Below are 22,430 nucleotides of genomic sequence, written 5' to 3'. Positions count from 1 at the left end.
GTAGAAAGACAGTTTGATTTCAAAATCTATGATGAGAAAGACAAACATACCACGGTGACACTGGAAGGGAAGTTTTATTAAAAACAATTTGAGGTGGGCTCAGCAGGGCATACTGGGGTCGCACTACACAGGAGGCCCAGCTAGGAGGCTGGAGGCCAGCCTGGGCAATTCAGTGAAACACTACCTCGAAATACAAAGGGCTGGAGCTACAGCTCAGTGGTGGAGCGCTAGCCTAGCAAGCACAAGGCCCTGGGCTATACTCTTAACCCATTAGTAGTCTAATTATTTACATGCAGGATGACCAAAAATGGTGTTTTTTTCCATTAATTTTTATAAGATATAACAGGAAATTCCAAATTTATCAGAAGTATTCAATACAAGAAATGACTGTTTTTGGCAAGTGCAAGGTCCTGAGTTGGATTCCCGGTCCCAAAAAGAAAAAAAAATGTTTGCCAGGTGTGGTGGTGCATGCCTGTAATCCCAGTACTTGGGAGGCTGAGGCAGGAGGATTGTGATAAGTTTGATACCAGTCTGTGCTATACGGTGAGTTCCAGACCAGCCTGAACTACATCATGAGACCTTGTCTTGAGAGACCAAAAAAAAAAAAAGATTAGCTGTAATGCCCCTGCCCTAGTGATGCTCGGGATAGTCAGTACCTAAAGAGTCCCCGAGTAACACTTGGGGTGAACTGTTATGTGGTTAATATAACAACAAAACAATTCTACGTCAGCCCAATTGCAGAATTTGGCCTAGATGTAAGCACTCTTTAAAATGTTTTGATTTGAGGGCCGGGGATACAGCTCAGTGGCACAGTGCCTGCCTGGCAAGCATGAGGTCATGAGTTCGATTTGTGATATCAAAAAAAAAAAAGAACTTTAAAATCTTTTGATTTGAGATAGCGTTGATCAAAAAACCCAATAAAATAACATTTTCTCCTCTTACTTTGTTTCTGAAACAAGTAAATGGAGTCAGATAATGTGCATAACAACTAAGTTTCTCATTGCTTTGTAAGCCACGTTTGTTCCCAAGTAAACGGACATTACATTAGCATTAAAAACAAAATGAACCGGGGCTGGGGATTTAGCTCAGCAGCAAAAGCGCCTGCCTGGCAAGTGCAAGGTCGTGAGTTCGGTTCCTGGTACCGGAGAAAAACCGAAAAACCAAAAAACAAACAAACAAACAAAAACAAAATGAACCTCTATTTAGAAGAAAGAGTACCTGGTTACCTATGTGTACATATATAATATTTATTTTAATGCAATATTTAAAAAATGTTCTATAGTATTTCTTTGTGTTACCTCGTTGGGTATAGTGAATTGAATTTATTTCTGTTTTTTTGAGACAGGGTCTTGCCATGTTTTTCAGGGTGAACTCGATCTCACTGTGTATGTCAAGGCAGCCTCAAACTAAGGGTGACCTTCCTGTCTCAGCCTCCTGAGTGCTGGGATTACAGACGTGCACCATCACACTCGGCCAATAGTGAACTGATTTACTATAAAAAGTTGATCTCAGGAACGTAGACACACTCATTCCTTTGGTGCCTACCCAGTGCTTTCGCCAAGCGGGAAGCAAGATCTACAACCTCAAAGGGTCATGTCTCTGCGGTGACGCTGTCTTTCACACAGGACAGTGCCACTTTGGGGCAGATTTGCAGTGAAGAAACCCCAGTCTCAACTGTACTCTCTGGCCCTGTTTCTGTGAAACGAGAAACTGCGTGATGTACAGCCAGATGTCCGGGCCGACCTCAGCAGAGGTGAGATCACAGGAGAGTTTATTGCCCTTACACGATTTCTCTTTTCCAATCTCAAAGCCTGGCACGTACCCTGAAGAGGAGCAGGGACAGCAGCTCTCCCGGAGCCTCGCCACAGACGCGTACACAGCGCGCCCGCGGCAGGGGAGGACGGCCCGCAGATCCCCCGAGGGCGCGGCTGCTGCCCTCCCGCCGGGCGCAGCGTCTCAGCGCGGGCCCCGCAGCAGGAGCGTGAGGAGCAGGGCTGCGGTGAGCACGCAGAGGGCGCACACCGTGGGCACCGCGATCTCCGAGGCCAGGCGCATGTGGTCCAGCAGAGGCTCTGCAACGGCAAGAGATTGGCCGGAGAGAGCCGGAGGGAGGCAGGCGTGCCGCCCGGGCCAGCTGTCCTCGCCTGCTGAGGGGGCACCTCGCGGGTACAAGGCCCTGGGTGCCGCCCCAGCACCTCCAACAAGGGACATGGTGTGGGAGTTTGCGTACTATTTCGGGAAACGTGGGAGGGTCTGCACCCAGCTTCGCACAGGGAATAAAGTCTGAACGCACGTCGGTACGTACGCTTCCCGTGTGCTCGTCCCTGTCCCCCTGCTCCGTCCCTCCAGGCTCCTGCCCTTGCTAGCGGGGTTTGTGGGAGGAAGAGCCCGGGAAGCGGCTCCCGCCCCTGACTGCGGTGTGTGTGGGAAGCGGGGCGGGGGCTGAGCGCTGACACAATCGTGAGCACCTCCCTGGTGCCCACTTTTAGGTGTCCTGGGCACGGGCTGTGTCCTCGTGGAGCTCAGAGGCTGCCAGTAAGTTCCGCACAAGGACCACAGTAAATTTATTTTGTTACATTGGAATATACGCCATTCATATTGCCTTGTTACTTATTTGGGGGGTTTTTTGTATATTTTTTGGTTTTTTGAGACAGGGTCTTGCTGTGTAGTTCAAGCTGCCCTTGAACTCACTATGTAGCCCAGGCTGGCCTCGAGCTCATGGCAATCTTCCTGCCTCAGCCTCCCGAGTGCTGGGATTACAGGCATGTGCCAACTCACTGCCTTGTTATTTAGATATGTGCAGGTTCTTTTACTGGCCATAAAAATAGCTGGGTTGGAAGGATCTGGTCTAGTACTTTATACTTTGGATATCATATTAAAAATGGGTTTATTTATTTGGGAATTTTTTGTTTCAGTTTTTGGTTTTTGTTTTTTTGAGACAAGGTCTTGCTGTGTAGTCCAGGCTGGCCTTGAACTCACTATGGAGCCCAGGCTGGCCTCAAACTCACACAGTAGTCCCCCGCCTCAAGTGCTAGGATTACAGGTGTGTGTACTCACACTTGTTTTTTTTTTTTTTTTTTTGGTACTGGGAATTGCACTCAGGACTTTGTCCTTGCCAGGCATGCACTTATGCCACTGAGCTATATTCCCAGCGCCCCACACCTGGTTAAAGATGGATTTTAAGAGGATGTAATTTCTCTGTCATTATAGAGAAAGATACAATTCAAAGAAACAAGTGATATAGCTTGGTTTTTGTTTGTTTTTTTCAGTACTGGGGTTGAACCCAGGGCCTTTCCACTGAGCTACATCCTCAGCCTTTACTTTGAAACAGTGTCTTATCAAGTTGCTAAACTGAGCCGGGCATGGTGGCACATGCCTGTAATCCCAGCACTCGGGAGGCTGAGGCAGGAGAATCGTTGCGAGTTCGAGACCCGCCTGGGCTACCAAGTGAGCTGCATAGTGAGACCCTGTCTGAAAAAGACCAAAAAAAAAAGAGTTGCTGAGTTGCCCAGGCTGGGCTCAAACTTGAGATCCTGCTGACTCCGCCCCTCAGGGCACCAAGGTTACAGGTGTGCCCCGCTGGGCCCCTCTTGTGTTGGCTCTGCCCGATGCCTGGTTGCGTGCGGGTTATGCTACACCTGTGGCCCTGTAGGTCCTGGTGCATAAGGAACGCTGCTGCTGCTGCTGCTGCTGCTGCGAGATGGGGAGCGAGCAGAAGAGCGGGAGTGGCCTTGGCTCGCCTTTCCCCTTTGCACAAGCCCACTTCACCCAGAGTGGTCGGGAGGGGAGGTGCACTGTGATTCAGGAAGAACAGGATTAGCGTGATTAAGTCTTTCAGAGCTGGGCATGGTGGTGTACACCTGTAATCCCAGCACTCGGGAGGCTGAGGCAGGAGGATCGCTGTGAATTCAAGGCCAGCCTGGGCTACAAAGTGAGCTCAAGGCCAGCCTGAACTGCATAGCGAGACCCTGTCTCAAAAAGACAAAAAAAGTTTTTTTGTTTCATGGTACATGACTTTTTATATCTAAAGTACTTGACAAAGAAAAATTTGAGTGTTTCACAGTAAAGAAAAAAATCCATTTTTAATTATAAGTGGTTTGAGGCATTGAGCCCTGGCAGATGTACGTCTGATTTTTGGTACCGTATAATACATTGTATTATAAAGTTTAGTCACCAAAAGGAAGAGTGAGGGTGTACTCACCCACAGCTCGTATCTGGTTGTTGACAGAGCAAGTTTCCAAGGCTTCCTGCTGCCAGCTTTGCACCTAATAAAGACCCACTAGGTAAGTGATGTTGTCTTAGGGTGACTGAAGTTAGTTTTTAAATAAATGTAGGGTACAATAAATACTTTTTGCTAAGTGTGGTGGTCCACACCTCAGTGTTCATTTCTGGAAATGAGGGTGGCCAGGTATGGTGGCACACGCCTGGCATCCCAGCATTTGGGAGGCTGAGGCAGGAGCATTGCCACAAGTTTCAGGCCTGGGCTACACAGTCAGTTCAAGGGCAGTCTGAGCTACATAGCGAGACCCTGCCTCCAAAAAGAAAAAAAAAAGAACAAGAAAAGCTGGGTATAGTGGCACATGGGTATAATCCCAGCACTTGGGAGACTAAGGCAGGAAGATTGCCAAAAATTTGAGGCCAGCCTGAGCTATCCAGTGAGTTCAAGGCTACCCTGGTCTAAATAGTGAGACCCTGCCTGAAAAAAGAAATGAGAAAGGCAGGCATGGTAACACATGCCTATAATCCCAGCACTTGCGAAACAACATTCTGGTGTTTCACGTCAGGTGAGGCTGAGGTAGGAGGATCGAAAGTTTCAGGCCAACCTAGGCCACATAGCATGACCCTGTCTCAAAAAAAAAAAGTCAGGATACATTTACTTTATTTAACTGTTCTTACTTTTGTTTTGTTTTGTTTTTTGAGACAAGGTCTCACTATGTAGCCCAGGCTGACCTCGAACTTACAGAGATCCTCCTGTCTCAGCCTTCCTAGTGCTGTGACTACAAGCATGCACCACCACACCTAGCAAGTGTGTTGGAGAGTGGCTGGTGCATGTTTGCATTCCAACACATCTGGAGTGACATGTGCCTTGAGATCGCTCTTGACTACACCCTGTGGTTCCCTAGAGCAGGGCTCCTGCCCACGCTGCAGTCCTGTCCTTAACGCTGTGCACAGTGGGGATGAAGTTTGAGGCTTTCACGAAGGAAAAGGGACAGACGCTTGCCACACACGCTTGTGCATTCAGTGCTGAGCTCCTCTACAGCCGCATGTGCACTGCGGATGGTCAGGCCTACCTCTCTGGGCCCGGGCAGCCCATTGGCCGTGATGACCCTCTTATAGAAGTGAGCCGAAGCCTTGGCGTAGCGAGGCTTGCTTCTGACGGCAAAGTCCACGTGGTAGAGGCCGTATCTCTCTGCGTAGCCCTTCTCCCACTCAAACTTATCCAGCAGAGACCACCAAGTGTACCCTTTCACATTAGCACCGTCTTTTAGAGCTGTGAAAGACATTTCAACCCCGGCTGAATATTTTTATTAGAAAAATAGTATTGTAAAGGTAGTAGGAAAATTGTAGGGGATTTCAGAGCAAGTTCAAATGGACTGTTGATATTAGAGAAATACCGTCTTGGTTTGTGTCTCACCTTTCAGCATTTCATTGATGTATTCTTTAAGGTACTGAATTCTCCACGCGTCACATAATTCTGCACAGTATAACTTTGGAGCTGCTCCATTTTCTGTCACATATATGGGAGGATTGCCATATTGAGTCTAAAAGTGAATCAGAGTAGGAGATATTTTTAAACATTCTGACACAGCAAGGTGTAGTGACGCACACCCATAATTCCAGTGCTTGGGAGGCAGAGGCAGGAGGATCACTGGGACTTGAAGGCGAGCTTGGGCTACAAAACAAAACCCTATCTCAAAAAAAAAAAAAAAAAATTGATATACAGGTGGGTTTCTGGGTCAGAGCTCACGTGGCAACGTGTATTAAAGGCTACCACCATATGTGTTTGTATTTTGGTGTTTTTGAGACAGACCTGGCTATATAGTCCAGCCCAACCTTGATCTTCTCCTATAGCCCAGGATGGCCTCCTGCCTCAGCCTCCCGAGTGCTGGGGTTATAGGTGTGCAGCACCACACCCAGCTAAGGCTGCCACATTCAAATCAAGTATATTTTTGCATATATTATGTGCTAGTTGACGCATTTATTTAGAGTGAGTATACCCAGGAAGCAGGTTTATATGAAAATATACTTTGCAGTGAACAGGCCTTGTTGGGGAATGCACTCCCGGCCCTGTTCTTTCCTGTGTGTTTCACGTCAGGTGAGCAGGGCAGCACAGTAACTGGCTAAAGCGCCCTCAGTGGAGGTGGCCTTTCCCGCAGGTGTCTGTCTGCGGGCCTCGAGCAGCTCCGGAAGAAAGTGTGGCTGCGTTTACTGTGTCGCTGACTTCCCCGCGGAGGGCTAGAGTCCAGGGGTGGCTGAGAGTGATCTCACCTGGGCAAAGTGGAGGAGCCTCCTGAACCCCCAGGGCACGGAATAGAGGCCTTGAGACACCGGATCCAGCCAGTTTGGGTCAACGAGTTCCACCAAGTCCCGGTCATTCTGGTAGCTGGGCCCCTGGCGAGATGAGTGGTTCCGCTCCGTGACGAAGCGCGTGGTGAAGTGGCCCAGCCCCAGGAAGTCGGCGGTGCCTTTGATGTAGCTCTTCTCCTGGCGCGAGAACGCCGGCAGCCGCGACAGGTCCAGGCCCTGCTCCCTGCTCTTTCTTCCTGTGAGCACAGAGGAGAACTTAAAGCCATAGCTTACGGTCGCTTTATTGCCGTGTCCCTTGAGTGAACTGGCACCGTGACGTGAGAGCTGGACTCCAGGACTCACCTGCACGGGAAACACAACTTGGGCCTTTCCTTTTGTTTGTTTGATTGATAGGGTTTTTGTTTTTGTTTTTATTGTTGGTTTTTTGAGACAAGCTCTGATGATATAGTTCAGCCTGGCCTTGAACTCACTACAGTCCTCCTGCGTCAGCCTCCTGGAGTGCTATTACGGGCATGTGCCACTGAGACAGGAGATTAGGGCATGGTGAGGCCGGCTGGGGAAGCAAGTGTGACCTATCAACTACAAGATCCTGGATACATGCTCAGAGCAGTTGCCAAAAAGCCCTTCATGTGGACTTCCTGCGAGACCTTGAGCAGGTTTTCAATAGGACAGCCGGGAGCTGACATTAGCCTGAGACGTGGGATCCCAGCACTGCCTCTCAGGACCCGGATGTAGAAGTTCTCACTTCCCCCCAGATTTGGACGGTGTGGAAGGACGCGAACACTTAGAGGAGCTTGCGATGGTGGCTTTCCTCATGATAGCCAGCTCGGGGCCCCCTGTCCTCCTGGGTGTACGTCCATCTTGCATTTTCCCACTTTACTGGGCCCAAGCTCACGCTGCAGAGCCGGCTTCTACCCTTGCTCTCCACTTTTACTTTTTCAAGTAAACTCTCTCACCGCTTTTCATTCAATCCTTTGTTTCAGAGGAGAACCTGGAAACGAACTCCAGAAGTTCGAGCACCACAAAACCCGACAACGCTTCTTTGGCAAGCCATTTTTAGAAGACTACCCAGTAACGCAGCCAAGCCTGGCTATCACGAAGAAATAATTTTTAACTTTTTTTTTTCTTTTTTTTCAGCGCTGGGGATTGGACCCAGGGCTTGCTATATGCTAGATAAGTGTTCTACCACCAAGCTGTACCCAAGCCCTGGAAATAAAAAATGGGGAGATAGATACATTTAAAATGATTTACACGTTATACAATGGCTACATGTACTAAAATGTCAGACAATACCCAGTACATATGTGCAATCTATTTAGACGAAATTAAAACAGGAAATGTGGCCAGGTGTGGTGGCTAGGGCCTGTAATCCCAGCACTCAAGAGGCTGAGACAGGAGGACTGCGGTCAGTTTGAGGCCAGCCTGAACTACATAGTGAAATCCTGTCTCAAAAAGACAAAAAACAAACAAACCCCCCCAAAAATGTGAGGCAAAGGATCTCTGCGAGTTTGAGGCCAGCCTGAGCTACAGAGTGATAGCCTATCTCAAAAAACAAAAAAGTATAAGGAAATGTGACTTGCTTACCAATGCGGTCCTTCATGACTTGAGGGTAGTCACCCACATAGATGGGGTCTGCGAACCAGCCCAGACAGAACTGCAGGTATCGCTCAGCAGCCTCGATGTCCCTGGGGTCACTGATGTCTACAGGCTCCCCCCAGTCACAGTTGAGCGAAATCCCCACCAGGCCTTACAGAGAGAAGGGGCGGGAAGTGGCGCCACGCGGCTCCCCCACACAGGTCCTCCCGAGTGCGGAGGTCTCAGCTCACCTCGCTGCCGGCCGCGCCACCTGCTGTCGTATGAATGCCAGGCTTGCGCGTGGGCCTGCAAGAGGGGCGCAAGCTCACCGTGGGTGTCCGGCTCGTTCATTTCCTTTTCCCCCCTCTCAGCCTGGGGCATCCTTCCTCGCCTTCCCTGCTCTAGAGATCCAGTTTCACATCTACCATTTTGCTAAGCCTGGCCTCGATGATCCCAATCTGCAGCCTCCCTTTCTGCGACTTCCACAGGCACTGAACTTCCGTTGTACTGTGGAGGGGACTTGGTGTGACTCTGCCACAAACCACTTTGTGTGGTTACTTATGGTTGCTAAGACTTTTGCACACATCTCCTGTCCCGTTTTTCTGTAGTTCTTTTCCCACAGGTGCCCAGTACGTGAGGACAGTGCCCGGGGGTATCGTGAGAAATGGGGCTGACGATGCGCAGGCTGCCTGCTCCCCCATTCTGTCCCCCGGGACCGGCCGGCCCGCCTTCGAGCAGCATCTGAGGCAGAAGCAAGCCGGGGCAGCAAACGGTTCCCAGGCTCCGCCCTGGCCAGGCCTGAATCAGAGCTCTGGGAGGGGCCCAGGGAAGTGTCTCCATGAGGCCTCCGTGGGATTCTGACACTTTGCTTGTTTGAGACGGGGTCTCACTATATCGTCCAGGCTGGCCTTCGACTCACTGTGTACCTCGGGGTGTCCTGAAACTTGCGGAGATCCTCCTGCCTCATCATCCTGAGTGCTGGATTACAGGTGTGCGCCCCACGCCTGGCATGATTCTGACCTTTGCTGACCAACACTGACTTAAGCAACTAATCATCGAAAGGCTACAGAAGCTGGGGGTGCTGTCTGTGACTCCCAGAGAACCCTTAACAACCACCCTCCTCTGCCAGCCAGAACTAACCAACTAGAAAGGCATAATGAAGCCTGGGATTGTGCAATGACCCAGGACATCTCAACAGTGTGGGAGTCACATCTATCCAGCTTTCATGGTTAAGGTCTGAAAAGTGACCTCCATGTTCATCACTACAGATGTCTTCAGAGCTCTGCCCTTTAAGTACTCAGTTTAAGAAATCTTAAGCCAGCTTGAGGTGGTGGCGCACACCTGTAATCCCAGCACTCAGGAGGCTGAGGCAGGAAGGACTGACACAAATTCAAGGCCAATTTAGGCTATATAGTGAGTCCAGGCCCAAGATCTTAAAAAGATGCCAAATGGAGAAAGTCCTCTCCCTGGCATGAATGTGAGGGTCTGATGAGTCACCTGGCAGCCCTTTGGTGCCCAGTTTAAACAGGCCATCCGCCCTCTGCACTGAGTGTCCCCTGTTGGCAGTCCTTGTCCCAGAGCCATTGCCATGCCCTGCAAGGTGTCCCTCACTCTGTAGCGCTGTTTCCCAGCTGCTTCCATTGCAGCCGCAGTCTGGAACCAGGTACTCCTAGCCTCAGGTACTCAGCCCTGAGCAGCTGATGGACACGGGGGACAGGCCGGCTGCACGGGCCGCTGGCCGCTCACCTTGAGGACGTGGTGTGCCGCCTGGTACAGGCCGGTGCCGCGCAGCTGCAGGCCGGGTGCGTGCTCGCCTGTCTCATAGCCCTTTTCTACCATGGTCTGTGGGGACAGCAGGTGGGGACCACGGGAGCTGTGAGCGGTGCCTGGAGCATGCTGGCCTCTTCCCGGGGAGGCCCCACGTACCCGAGGGTCGCTGAACGTGATCCAGTGCTTCACGCGGTCGCCAAAGGCCTCGAAGCACAGGTCAGCGTAGTCCCGGAAGTAGCCGGCCATGCTGGCATTCTGCCACCCGCCAAATCGCCCCTGGAGCAGCTGCCAACAGAGAGGCGGGTGCCGGGAGACATCTGCAGCCAGCCGGCCACACGTGCGGGAGGAACACGGCGACTCCAGCAGGGAGCATGTTTACAGAGCCTTGCTCAGGGACAGGGAGCAAGGACCCTGGATGGGTCGGAGCCTTTCAACAATTTAAAGGAGGGCTAGGGACCTGGGGGCGCAGCCAGGGGTGCAGCACACGCTTAGCATCAACATAAAAAGAATAATAAATGACAGGTGTGGTGGTACACCCTTATTTTTTTTTTTTTTTTTTTTTTTGGTACACCCTTATAATCCCAGCTATTCAGGAGGCTGAGGCAGGAGAATCATAAGCTCAGGGCCAGCCGGGGCAATTTAGCAAGACCCTGTCTCAAAAAATAAGGACTGGAGATGTAGCTCAGTGGCACAGTGCTTGCTTAGCATGTAATCCCAGCATTCAGGAGGCTGAGGCAGGAGGATTGCTATGAGTTTGAGTCCAGCCGACATAGCAAGACCCTGTTTCAAAAAACAAAATGCCCAGGGAGAGGGCTGATTCTGGGGAAAGCGGCTGTGATGTAAGCTGTGAAGAGAGGGGACACGGTGTTGGGCAGAAAGATCCCAGGGCCTGCGGTGGAGTGCACATGCTTCAGGCTCAGGAGGGAGCGTTCCCCAAGGCTTCTCTGTCCTGACTGGTGGGCCTGAGGGGTCTCTAGGGGCTGCAGAGTGGCAGCTGGAAGGGGCTTCCACTCCTCTCCCTAAAGCCTGCCCTGCCTCCGCCCCGACTCCCTGAGTTGAGGTCCTCAGAGTAAGCCCCAGCCCTGTCACCTGAGCTGTCACTGCTGGGGCTGGGTGCTTGTGAAGGCAGTTGGTACTGGGTCTGAGTGATGGACATGGTTATTAGGACCAGCTAATGTGTGCGTTACTCCTGGTCACCAGGCCCCAGTCCCGAGGCCTTTCCTGGGCGAGCGAGGGAGGGCCGCTCTCCAGCCACGGCCTGGCAGGTGTGGGGCCCTGGTTCGGTCCCTAGCACCACAGGAAGGATGAAGAGGAGGAAGAAAGATCTCTGTAGCTTTTTGATTTTTTTTGTTATGCCAAATGGCCTGGAAACCATCCAGCTCCATGCCCTTATCACAGACCAACCAGCGTGACTCGCTGTGGGCGCGCACAGTCCTGTGACTCCATGTCCCCGTCCCCTGAGCTCAGTCCCCACTGTGCCCGGGTTAAGAGGCCGCCCTTGGGCCCCCTCCTCGCCATGGCATTAGGTGCCGTTGCCCTGTCCACCCCTCTGCCTTCTGCCACTGGGGCAAGTGTCCTTTCTGGCAGGGGCAGCGTTCAAGGCCACAGACAGACCCTCACCGTGGGGCGCCGCGGCCTCGGCCTCCCCAGCCCCGGGAACTGCGGGATAAATTCCTGCCCTTCACCCCCGCCAGGGCCGGCAGCACAGGCGGGCTGGGCGTGAGTTAGGACGTCTTCCCCGCCCCCACCTGGCGTCCTGAGCCCCCTCTCCCCGCCTCCGCCGGCCGGCCTCACCTGCGGCAGGTCCCAGTGGTGCAGGGTCACGATGGGGGTGACGTTGCCCCTCAGGAGGGCGTCGATGAGGTCGCTGTAGAACTTGATCCCCTTCTCGTTCACCTGCTCGGCTGTGGGAGGAAAGGGGGGCCAGGAAAGGACCATGGCCGCGCCTTCTGGGCCGCATCGCGGGGTCCTGGGGTTTGCAGACCAGAGGGTGGCTCGGCCCCAGCACCCGCCTGCCCGGGACACCGGCATCTGTCTCCGGAGGGGCCACGCTCACCTCGGACGCCCGTGGGCAGCAGCCGGGGCCAGGACAGGGAGAAGCGGTAGTGGCAGACGCGCAGCTCCTGCAGCAGCAGGACGTCCTCCTGTGTGCGGGACGGCCGGGCGGTCCCCTAAGGCCCCAAGGAAGGGGCGCGCAGGGTGGCGGGCTCACAGCTCCCGCGTGTGGCTCTGCGCGGGCGAGGGCCCTGTCTGCGTTCCGGCGGGGGTGCACCGCCTGCTCCTGGTCAAGCTGGGCACCCGCCGAGAGCCAGGTAGGGCGCCGATACAGGCCGTTTGGGGGCTGTCGGGTGTTTCTCATAGGCGCGGGTGATGGATTCCCCCAAGATGTTGGTCCGGGAAGAAAGTGGGTGCCGAGGCCGAGCAGGTCCCACAGGGGCCGATCCTCAGGCGGGAGCCAGGCCACCGTGCCCTGTGGGCCCTGGGGTGGCGGCGCTGGCCTGGCACCCCCACTGCAGGGCCTGGGGCCCTGCTTCCGGCTGCCACCCTTGCTCCAGCACCCCGGCACCTGCCCCGGTGGGGCGCCCTGGGCTGACGCTGCGGCCGGGCTCCCTCCGCGCCCTCCTCCGCATGCGCCAGCGCAAGGCGCTCCCCGCACCCTCACCTGGGTCTTGTAGTAGCCGTCGCAGGCCGAGTCGGCCGTCTCGTCGCCGAGCACCTGCCTCTTCCTGCCGTGCGTGAAGGCGTCCCAGATGCTGGGCCCCTTCCCGTCCTGGTCCCAGGCACCCTCCGTCTGGAAGGCGGAGCTGCCCACGCCCCAGGAGAAGCCTGCAGGTGGAGACCGAGCTGGGCCCCCGGCCGCCCTTCCCCACGCTTCTGCACACCCTGCGCTCTCTCGCGTGTCTGCGCATAGCATTTACTAACCCCAAAGCTTCTACCAGGAGCTGCTGAAAGTCTATGTATTTGTCAGTGCTGGAGATGGAACCCAGGGCCTAGGCGAGCACCGTGCCCCTGAGCTACAGCCCCAGCCCGTTTTTTGTTGAGACAGGGTGTTGCTGGCCTCCGACGTGGGACTCCTGCCCCAGCCTCCCAAGGGCGGCGATTACAGGTGTGCGCAGCCGGCTTTTTGTTTTTCACTTTAGAACAACCCCCTGAAGGTGTGTTTTCCATCCCATAGCAAGGAAGCAAACCACCCAACTTGCTGGCAAGTCAGCCGAGGCAAGCAGGGCAGACACACGGACAGACGGACGCGCGGACAAACACGCAGCCCGCAGAGGCGCACGTACCGGGCGGGAAGGTCCCGTAGCAGAAGGACGCCTCTCCCGGGGCCGCCTCTCCCGCGGCGCGCAGCCCGGACAGCAGCACGAGCGGCCACCAGAGGGCGACAGCCTGCGCCGGCTTCATGGCACCGGGCCCTCCTCCATGCCTGCAGAAAGCGCGCTGCAGCCCCCGGGACGGCCACGGCCTCGCTCCGGGGATGGGCGGAGGAGGGCCCTGCCTCGGTGCCCGCCGCGGGGCCCGAGTGGGAGCTGGGCCCCATTCCCGGGTCGCACTGCGCCGGGGACAGCCGGGCTTGAGGACCCCTCTCCCAGCCTAGGGTCCCTGCAGCCCAGCGTTCACCCACCGGGGCAGCGGCCCGGCCACCCCACGCTGTGGTCAGCGGGACCCCTGCCCCCCGGGGCCGGCTCTCTGGTGCCAGCCTAGCCGCTTACCCGGGCTCGTCGGGCTTGTCGCTGGTCGCAGAGCGGCTGCTGGTCAGGAGCTCTGTCCGCCAGCCCCACCTCGGCCGGCGCCGCCCCTGAGCGTGGAAGGCTCTGGTCGCAGCTGTGGCTGCCGCCTGACCCCCTGCAGAGGCTTTCAATGGGCTGCGGTGGGGGGCAGAGTGCTGAGCTGGCCCACGGGGCCCCAGTCAGCAGGCGGCCTTGGCCCTGCGCCCTGCTCCGCTGGCTGGGCCTACCCGGGCAGGGCGGGCAGCGGGGACCCTCCAGCCTCGTCCCTCCAGACCCTCCATCACCCCCTCTCTGTTCCTCCAAGGCCCACCTGCTGGGTCCTGGGCTGGCACCGGCTTCTTCCACCTCTCCTCGCTGGTCCTCCAGACTCCTTGCCTTCCCCAGCCTCCGCATTGGTGTTGGGCTTGCCCTCTCTCTTTTTCTTTCTTTCTTCTTTTCAATTTCTTTTTATTAATCCATGCTTGTAGTACATAATGTTTACATTAAAAAAAAGGAAAGAGCTGGATAAGGTGGCGCACGCCTGTGATCCCAGCACTCAGGAGGCTGAGGCAGGAGGATCACTGTGAGTTTGAAGCCAGCCTAGGCTACAGTGTGAAACCCTGTCTTCAAAAAAAAGAAAGAAAAAAAAAAAGACAACGGGAAAGAGGGAGATAGATCTTTTCCAAATGGGAGGGGATCTAGAGAAGAAGCGGGGAGGGGAAGGGAAGGGACATATAGAGTGAAGGTGTTCTGTCTGTCGGCTAATATCTTTCTGCTCACCTGCAGCTCTCCCACAGCGGCACCTCCTCCAGGAAGCCTTCTCCGACTCCCCCAACCCCAGGCCGGTCACACTAACCTGCAGTGCAGCGGCAGCTGCATCTGACCTCCCTGCTCCTGCAGGCTCCTGACCTTGTTCCCAGTGTCCCTGGTGCCCACACCGAGCTGGCACCCAGCAGTGTGAGCTGAATCTAAGCAACGCAGTCCTTAGCTTTTTTTTTTTCCCGGTACCGGGAATCGAACTCACGACCTTGCACTTGCCAGGTAGGCGCTGTGCTGCTGAGCTAAACAAAACAAAACAAAACAAAACAAAAAGTAAAACTGCCACTAGCCTGTTCCTCTGCCAGACCCGGCAGCCAGGCAGGGACCCGGGGGGGAAGCTGAGGGCCAGAGCCACTTCCCTGGGGCTCCCCGGGCTCCTACTGGCAGAGCTGTGGCAGGGTTCACAGTGTGGGCACACAGGCAGGGTGGGAGGACAGCCGGGAAGCACCAGGCCTCACTCTCACAGCCTGCAGAGGGCGCGGCAGCGGAGGGGCAGCGCAAGCCCGGGTGCGTGGGGACCTGGGAGCAGAGGCTTCTGTCCTCTGCTTGTCCCGGGTGCCAGGCAAGGCCATGTGCTCCGTCAGGTGTCCAAGGGCTGCGCGTCCCATCTGCACAGTGCGGCCCCCTCGGCTGTGGCCCTCGGTTGAAGGCCGATGTCCCCTCTGAGAAACGCCTGGGCCCGGGGGATGGGGTTTGAGCAGGAGGAGTCTGGTGCGGCCCCACTGTGTGACTTTGTGGGGACAGCTTTCTAAGTCCCCAGGGGCCAGGGTCTGGAACAAAGTGTGGATGGGACAAGGGGGCTGGCAGGGTGGCCGTGGGCCCCTGAGGCTGTGGACAGGCGTGCGGCTCTCACGGCCCCTCCAGGGCCCGGATGCAGCCTGTGCTCTTTGACGGAGTCCTGGCCTTTGGTCCCAGGTAGCACCAGGCGTGGGGACACAGGGGTGGGCCTGGGGACACAGCTCGGGGCTCCAGGGCTGAGCCAGCGGCCCTGCATCTCGGGAATGGCGGAGAGGGGAAGGCAGGCACGGGGGAGTCCGGAAAATGAAGTCTCCCACTGTGGCCAGGACCGGCCGCAAGAGCCAGGCCAGACCCTTCCTCTCCGCTCCCTCGGTCACGCTCCTCCGCCCGGCACTGCAGGCTGCCCGTCTCTTTCCTGGCCCTGGGAGCTGCTCTCAGCAAATCTCTAGGCCCCTTCCACCTACTCCCTCAACCCCTGGGCCACCAGCCCCGTGGCCGGCCCTGCGCTGAGGGGACAGGCCCCAGAGGCGGAATCAGGTGCAGGAGATAAAATGTAGTCCTGGCGTGCTGTGTGACGTGAGGCCAGCCATCGCCACTCTCTGGGCCCACATGTCCTTGTCTGTAGAAACAGAAAAACCAGAGGTTTTGTCAGGCTTTGTGGCACATGCGTATCAGCCCAGCTGCTCAGGAGGCTGAAGCAGGAGGAATGCCGCGAGTTCGAGGCCAGCCTGGGCTACACTGTGAGACCCTGTCTCAAAACAAAGACTCTGGATCCCAGTATCTCTTTGAGTCCCTGCTCAGCACTCGGCTAAGTAGGCGGCTGCATAGGAGTGACTGGGCTTCCCTGAAGACGGGGCTTCCCTGAAGACGGGGCTCATACCTATTCATGGGGTCACTTGAACCCTAAATGACTCCCTGGAGGAAAGGCCAAGATGGCCGGGTGGAGAGGAGCCCAGTCCCCAGGCCGTGGGGTGGCCGTGAGGGATCTCCACAAGCTGAGGACTGGGGAGCCCCATGTCTGCCGGGGCTTGCCGGGGGCTGGGATCGGCAACCCCTTCTCTGACCCGCAGCCCGGCCGCACGGGGGTCTCCTGGGGCAGCCCCATCCTCAGGACGGCGGGCGTTTCTCCCAGCGGAAGCGTGCCCTGCAACCCGCTTCGGTGTCTGCGGGGAGACAATGTCAGCTCCCACAGAGCAGCGCCCAGTTCCCCAAACCGTCCCCTTTGCCTTGGATGCTGGCCGCAGCCCCGCGCTGATTTACCTCCTCGGTAAATTTGCTCCTGCGCCGCGCAGAGTCCCGGAGACACCCCGGGTTTCCTGGAGTCTGTAAGGCCAGGGCGACGGGCAGATGGGGAGATGGGGGAAGCCGCTATGCACAGGCCGGGCCCCGGACACAGCGCCTTCCGGACCTCTTGGGTACGTGGCGTCCCGAAGCCCCCAGCCCTGTCCCCTGGGCTCTCAGAGGACCGCGTTGCGTGGGTGTAACAGGGTGACCCGGCGAGGTTCCGGGGCGGAGCGGGGCTGCTGTGTGAGGGACGCCGGAGCTCGGCGGGAGGCGCAGCGAGGAAGGTTAGTGTTTCTGCAACCTTGGGGAAGAGAAACCCCAGTTTCTGCAGCGGCCTCCGGAGGGGCTTCTGAACGGGCCACGAGCAGGAGAAAAAGCCGCCGGCAGGGATTCCCCCTTACGGCAGCTTTGAGGGCCCGCCCCCAGCTCTGTGCACAAAACTCAGAGCTCCGTATCTTCCAGGGATCAATGGGACCCTCGAAGCCCTTTTCATTTCTCAGGGCCCTGGACTTTTTATTAGAAAAAGTGCCCAGAAATGCTCTAGCAGTCACATTCAGCAGTAAAAAGAAGCTGCCTGTGGTGGCACAGGCCTGTAATCCCAGCACCCAGGAGGCTGAGGCAGGAGGATTGCTGTGAGTTTGAAGCCAGCCTGGGCAACATAGTGAGTTCAAGGCCAGCCTGAACTACATAGTGAAACCTTGTCTCAAATAAAACAAAACAAGGAAAAAGCAACAGATTTTTTAAAAAGAAGTGCCCGGAACTGGATGTAGTAGTACATGCCTAAAATCCCAGCATTCTGGGAAGCAGAGGCAGGAGGATTGCAAGTAAAGCCCAGGCAGTTTAGTGATAGCCTTTCTCCAAGTAAAAAATTTAAAAAGGGCTGGAAATATAGCTCAGTGCGAAGGCCATGGGTTCAATCTCCAGTACCATCACCAAAAAAAAGCTCAGAACTGGGATGTACATGGTGATAAAGCTGCCCAACCCTGAAAAGGAAGTTCAAATACACAGGAAAGACAGAAGAACTGCACCATCTACTCAGCCTGTCCACTGCCTGGAGCCCCCTGTTCCTCTCTGAAATTCTTCCTTTTTGGCTGCCTTTCGGAATCAGCTGCAAACATCAGTTCCTTTACCCCTGGGCAACAGAAAACCACTAACGATATTTATTTTTTTCCTTTTGAGGTAATGTTTATTTACAGTTTTTTTTTTGTTTGTTTTTTGAGACAGGGTCTCACTATGTAGCCTGGGATAACCTCAAACTTGTAGGGATCCTCCTGCCTCAGCCTCCTGAGTGCTGGGATTACAAGCAAGTACCACATGCCCAGCAAATCATGCAAATCTTAAGTGTGCTCTTGTGAGTTGAGAAATACAGTTGCTTGTGTAGCTCAAGATAAGATTCTGTGCTCTTCTCAGGAATTCTTTCCAGGTTCTTGTTCTGAATAAATCATTGATTTTTTGGTTTTTTTTGAGACAGAGCCTTGGTGTATAGTTCAGGCTGTTTTTTTGAACTCACTATATAGCTTAGGCTGGCTTCCAACTCTCAGTGATTTTCCTGCCTCAGCTTTCTGAGTGCTGGGATTGCAGGTATACACCACCATGTCCAGCTTCTGAGCAAAAAATAATTGGAAAAGAAATGCCTGAAAGATAGTGAGATTTCACATTTATTGAAGGAAGGGAAAGAAGTAAGTTCTGCAGAGCAGAAGTGGGTCACTGGAAGGGCTTATAGTGGCCATGAGGTTAATGGAGGCTGTGTTTTGTATCCCTCCACTCTGAGGTTAGACCTAGGCTGTCCTATCAAAATCCTGCTTGATCTCATGCCAGGTGACTTGAACATAACACTTTCTGATTGGTCCCCGTTCAGGGCCTGTGTCCTGGGTCTCTGTGATGACAGGCCATGCCCACTTTCTCAGCCGATTGGCCATGGCCTAATCTGCCTCACAATCAGTGTGAAGCTGTGGACTATGAGTATGTTCCTCTCTGCCCCCTGTCACACTGGTCTCCTTTCTAGGGTCTTTTGGGGGGAAATCTTGGAGGTCCCGAGAGTGGATCCGTGGGATCCCATTCCCCTCTAAGCTCTGGAAATTCTAAGCTGCTTGGAAATTCTAAGATCTGACTGCGGCCTGTTCCCGCAGGCACCAACCAGGGACGGAGCTACGAGCTTTGGAGGCTCGTCTTACCTTCCCCTCTCGCTGACTTCCTCTTCTGTTGGTTTAAAGCACTACCGAATCCATACACAGCTCCGCACGCTGGTTCTCAGATCCTGTTTTGGAATGAGACTGGTGGAGCGCTATGTAAAGAAATAATCGTGTTGGAATTTCCAGGACATTTCCATGATTTGGGGTCCAAAAATGTGAAACTGGGGCTGTTCCAGCACATCTGGAATGAATTGACACCCTGTCTACACAGTACAGACCTGTGCGCACAGCACTTGGGTACACACACACACACACACACATGCACACGTGCACACACACACATGCACATGCACGCACACACATGCACACGCACAGGCACACGTACACATGCACACGCGTGCACAAGGAATTCCTGTCTCGGTCCAGACACTGACAGACAGCAAGACCACCAGTTCCAAATGGAGAGTGGCTCTCAGCGTGGCCTGGTGCCCAGAACCCCGCAGACCCCGCCTGGGAGGAGCCGGTGGCTCGAGCAGAGGTTTTGCCCGGCCTGAGGCTGGCGCCGGTGCTGACGGTGATAATGATGCTGACCGAGCTGGCGCTGCCTGCTCCGAGCTCACCTGCTGTGAGCTCCAGCATTTTGTAGCCTCCCCACCGGAACTGGTGGCGTAGGGGTCCCCAAGTCAGGTGCCAAAGACTCCCGTCCAGCTTTGGGTTTCCACTCATGAAGGATGAGGAATGAGGAAATGGGAGAGGGGAAAAGTCTCAACAAAAACAGAAAAGTCCAGGTGCTATAACACACATCTGTAATTCCAGCTACTCAGGAGGCTGAGCAGGGGATTGAAAGTTCAAGGCCAGCCTGGGGATACAGCTCAGTGGCAGAGCACTTGTCCAGCATGTGTGAGCCCCGGGGTGTTATCCCCAGTATGCAGTACTATGGCGGGGGAGAGAGAGAGAAAGAGCGAGAGAGAGAGGGAGACCCTCCTGCCTCAGCCTCCTGAGTGCTGTGATCACAGGTCTGTGCCACCATGTCCAGCAGAGGCCCACCTATAATGAGCCCATTTGCTCATGGACTGGAACCACCAGAATCATGAACCAAAATAGCCTCTTTATTTGTCCTGGTGGCAGACAGATGAGTGACAGGTGTCCTCAGGGCCCCCAGGTGACTCATGCAGGGCAGGGGTGAGGTCACCCAGATCCTCTGTCTCCCAGGATGTGTCCTCTGGCTGCACAGCTTCCCAGGGTTCTTTGCCTGAAGCGGACATCCGGCAGAGGCTCAGACCTCCCTGTACCTCAGGGCCCAGAAAGCCTGCTCCATTTCAAGCAAAGCGGGCCCCTGGGGCTCTGCCTACCTCCCCTGGCTCTGTGGCCCGGCTGCTGCTGTGAACCTGGGTCAGTCGTTGGTGTCATCGGGGGAACTCCCCTCCCCAGCCAGTGTGGGTTTCATTTCTAAGATCCCCAAAGTGCAGCCGGCTTGAGAACCTCGTGCTGGTCGTTCACCTCCCCTCCTCTCTCTGCCAGCCAAACAGGCTCAGGACGGGCTGATGGTGGACAGCCGTGGAGACCGAGGTGTGTTCAGGTGCCTGGGAAATGTACACGCCAGCTTGGTGTCCACCTGCGGGAGGGCTTGCACAGACGGGGCATCTCCAGGGTCCCCTTGGCCTTCAAGATTACAAGGGCACTGCAGCAGCAGCGGAGCACACCTGCAATCCCAGCACTCGGGAGGCTGAGGCAGGAGGATCACTCAAGTTCAAAGCCAGCCTGGGCTGCAGAATGAGTTCGAGGCCAGCCTGGGCTACATAATGTCTTTAAGAACCCCAAAAGCAACCACAAAAAACAGACTATGTGGCGCTTGAGCGGTAGTCTGTCGATGCTCCTGACTGCCCCCTTGGCCCCCACGTCTCTGGCGGCAGTGCCCTTAGCCACCTGGATTTTCACCCTGCAGAACCTAGTGCCTGAATGCTAACACCTACCCCTTGCTGTCTTGCGGGGAGGGGTCCCCAGATTAGAGGAGGAAGCAGAGGCCCCTGAGCTCTGATGAGCCCAAGCTTTGAAGAGTAGCTTCTTCTACATGAAGAACAGTGCATCATGGGTGGGGGCAGGGAGCTGGGAAGGTTTCTCTGGCTCCTGTCTGCCTCTGGCCAGGTCCTGAGGTGCTGGGCAGGAAGGCTGAGAGGTCTGGAGGGCTGCAGGGGAGGCCGGGGTGTCCTGGGCTCCTCCTGCCAGGCCAGAAGTGGGCGGGATCTGCTCTGCGAGCAGGGATGCAGGGGCTTACGCTGTCTGCTTCCTTCAAAGACCACTGGGTCTCATCTTGGACTCTTTGGCTGAATCCTTCCCAGCCCTCTTCCTCAGGGTCCTGCTATGTAGCCCACGCTGGCCTTGAACTCAAAGCCATCCTCCTGCCTCAGCCTCCTGAGCGCTGGGATCACAGGTATACACCACCACACCAGGCTTTTTTCAGTTGAGTTTGCAACCTGGTGTGTGATTCACACTAACCAACTTCTCAATTCAGGCCTCGTTTCAGTTCCAATAGCCATGCTTACCAGGTGCCACTGAACCGGGCAGCTCATGCCCAGCTCAGCCCCGGAAACCTCCATCAGAAAAACGTCTCCTGTGTGTGGGGGGAGAGCGGCACTCCTGTTCGCTTTGTTTCCTCAGGGAAGGGGTGCGAGAGCCACCTCATAGCCACCTCACAGAAGCTTGTGTGTCTCACAGTCCCAGGCGCAAGGGGACACCCAAGCCTTGTCTGTCCAGGAAGTGGGGACCAAGGGGCCCTTTGTAAGGGTCCAAAGGAGGAGTCAAAGGGGGTCCCAGGGGAGAACAGGGTACCAGCCCCTGGGTGTGTGCCAGAGGCCAGGGAGTGGGCTCTTGTTGCAATCTGCTCAGATGGAGCCCCTAAACTTAGCCCTGGAGCCCGAGACACCCCAGGCGAGCCAGAAATAGAACTTTATTTTTCAGGCATCCTCCTGCCTCAGCTTCCCAAATGCTGGGAGTATAATCCATCGTTTGTCTTTTTTCGGAGCCGAGAATCGATCTCAGAACCTTGCACTTGCCAGGCAGGCGCCATAACCGCTGAACTATATCCCTGGGCCCTCATCTTCGGGTTTAAAAACACAGTAACACAGTATCCTATGTGCCGCAGGTTCTCGAGCGAGGCCGCAGCCCGCGGTCTTCCCTTTGCACTTGGGCGAGCGGCCTCCAGGGGGCGCGCTCGCCCCGCCTGCGGCTGGTGCGCCCCGGACGGTGCCTTGGGTTGCAGGGCACAGGAGCTCCCGGGAGGGGCTGGGTCCCCGCTCCCGCTAGGAGCCCGGGGTGGTGCCCGTCGGGCGCAGGGAACGTGGGCGCAGAATGCTGTGAGCGGTGCGTGTCCTGTTTCTAGGTCGAGGCTGTGGTTTCCATGAGGTGTCACAAGGCGGGCTCCCCAGGGCCTGGGGTCCCTCTCCTGGGGGCCACATCCCGGGACAGGGCAGCTGCTCAGGCTGGCATCCGGCGGGCAGGGCGGGCACCGAGAAGGTGCTGTGGGGACCCCTGCGCCCCTGCCCCGGGCCTCGGCTTCCTCGCGTTCGTGGAGCCCTGAGTGTCCCCCGAAAGGTGGCTCTGAGGCCCGCGGGGGAAGATCCGGGGACGGGGCTGCTGTCCCCGCAGAGCTGGACATGGGGCCGGGGACCAGGGCGGAGGAATTCAGCTGGAGAGTCCCAGGCCGGGAGTCGCTGTCCAAGGACACAGCCTGGCACACAGAGGGTCCCCAAGAAATCTTCCTGGAGCTAGAAACGGGCGACGCTCTGCCATCGATATGGGGGTGGCCTCGGGCCGGTCCCTCTCTCCGCCCTCGTGGGTGGCGACGGGGACTGCGGCCCACAGCAGGACTCGCAGAGGA

At 55.8% G+C, this 22,430-nt stretch overlaps 3 protein-coding genes across 4 annotated transcripts in view; 1 reads left to right on the top strand and 2 right to left on the bottom strand.

Moving 5' to 3' along the window:
- Window positions 1-1,954, top strand: part of Zwilch (zwilch kinetochore protein) — a 30,923-nt gene extending 28,969 nt beyond the window's left edge. Inside the window, exon 19 of one of the 2 annotated variants that reach the window (XM_005393698.2) lies at window positions 1,803-1,954. The gene's annotated coding sequence lies outside the window, so the exon portion shown is untranslated. Of the gene's footprint in view, window positions 1-1,365 lie in introns of both variants that reach the window. The other variant, XM_005393697.2, reaches the window with a different exon arrangement.
- On the bottom strand, window positions 1,332-14,017 carry Lctl (lactase-like). Its single transcript, XM_005393699.2, has 15 exons — window positions 13,912-14,017; window positions 13,584-13,736; window positions 13,158-13,297; window positions 12,536-12,699; window positions 11,930-12,017; window positions 11,668-11,777; window positions 10,030-10,158; window positions 9,850-9,945; window positions 8,355-8,409; window positions 8,113-8,274; window positions 6,490-6,764; window positions 5,636-5,762; window positions 5,292-5,491; window positions 4,202-4,265; window positions 1,332-2,072 (listed from the first exon to the last, which is right to left on the bottom strand). Exons 1-15 carry the CDS (start codon window positions 13,992-13,994, stop codon window positions 1,957-1,959), a joined length of 1,962 nt encoding a protein of 653 aa, XP_005393756.1. The 5' UTR covers window positions 13,995-14,017; the 3' UTR covers window positions 1,332-1,956.
- A 793-nt stretch (window positions 14,018-14,810) lies between these two features.
- On the bottom strand, window positions 14,811-22,208 carry LOC102006087 (vegetative cell wall protein gp1-like). Its single transcript, XM_013518830.1, has 3 exons — window positions 21,737-22,208; window positions 16,398-16,715; window positions 14,811-15,756 (listed from the first exon to the last, which is right to left on the bottom strand). Exons 1-3 carry the CDS (start codon window positions 22,206-22,208, stop codon window positions 15,671-15,673), a joined length of 876 nt encoding a protein of 291 aa, XP_013374284.1. The 3' UTR covers window positions 14,811-15,670.
- Between the last annotated feature and the right edge of the window lie 222 nt (window positions 22,209-22,430).

The sequence above is a fragment of the Chinchilla lanigera genome, unplaced genomic scaffold (assembly GCF_000276665.1).
Source record: "Chinchilla lanigera isolate Chin_1 unplaced genomic scaffold, ChiLan1.0 scaffold00049, whole genome shotgun sequence".
Taxonomy (NCBI): Eukaryota; Metazoa; Chordata; class Mammalia; order Rodentia; family Chinchillidae; genus Chinchilla; species Chinchilla lanigera.
Note: the sequence above shows the minus strand (reverse complement) of the source record. Positions and strands in the feature narration are given on the sequence as shown.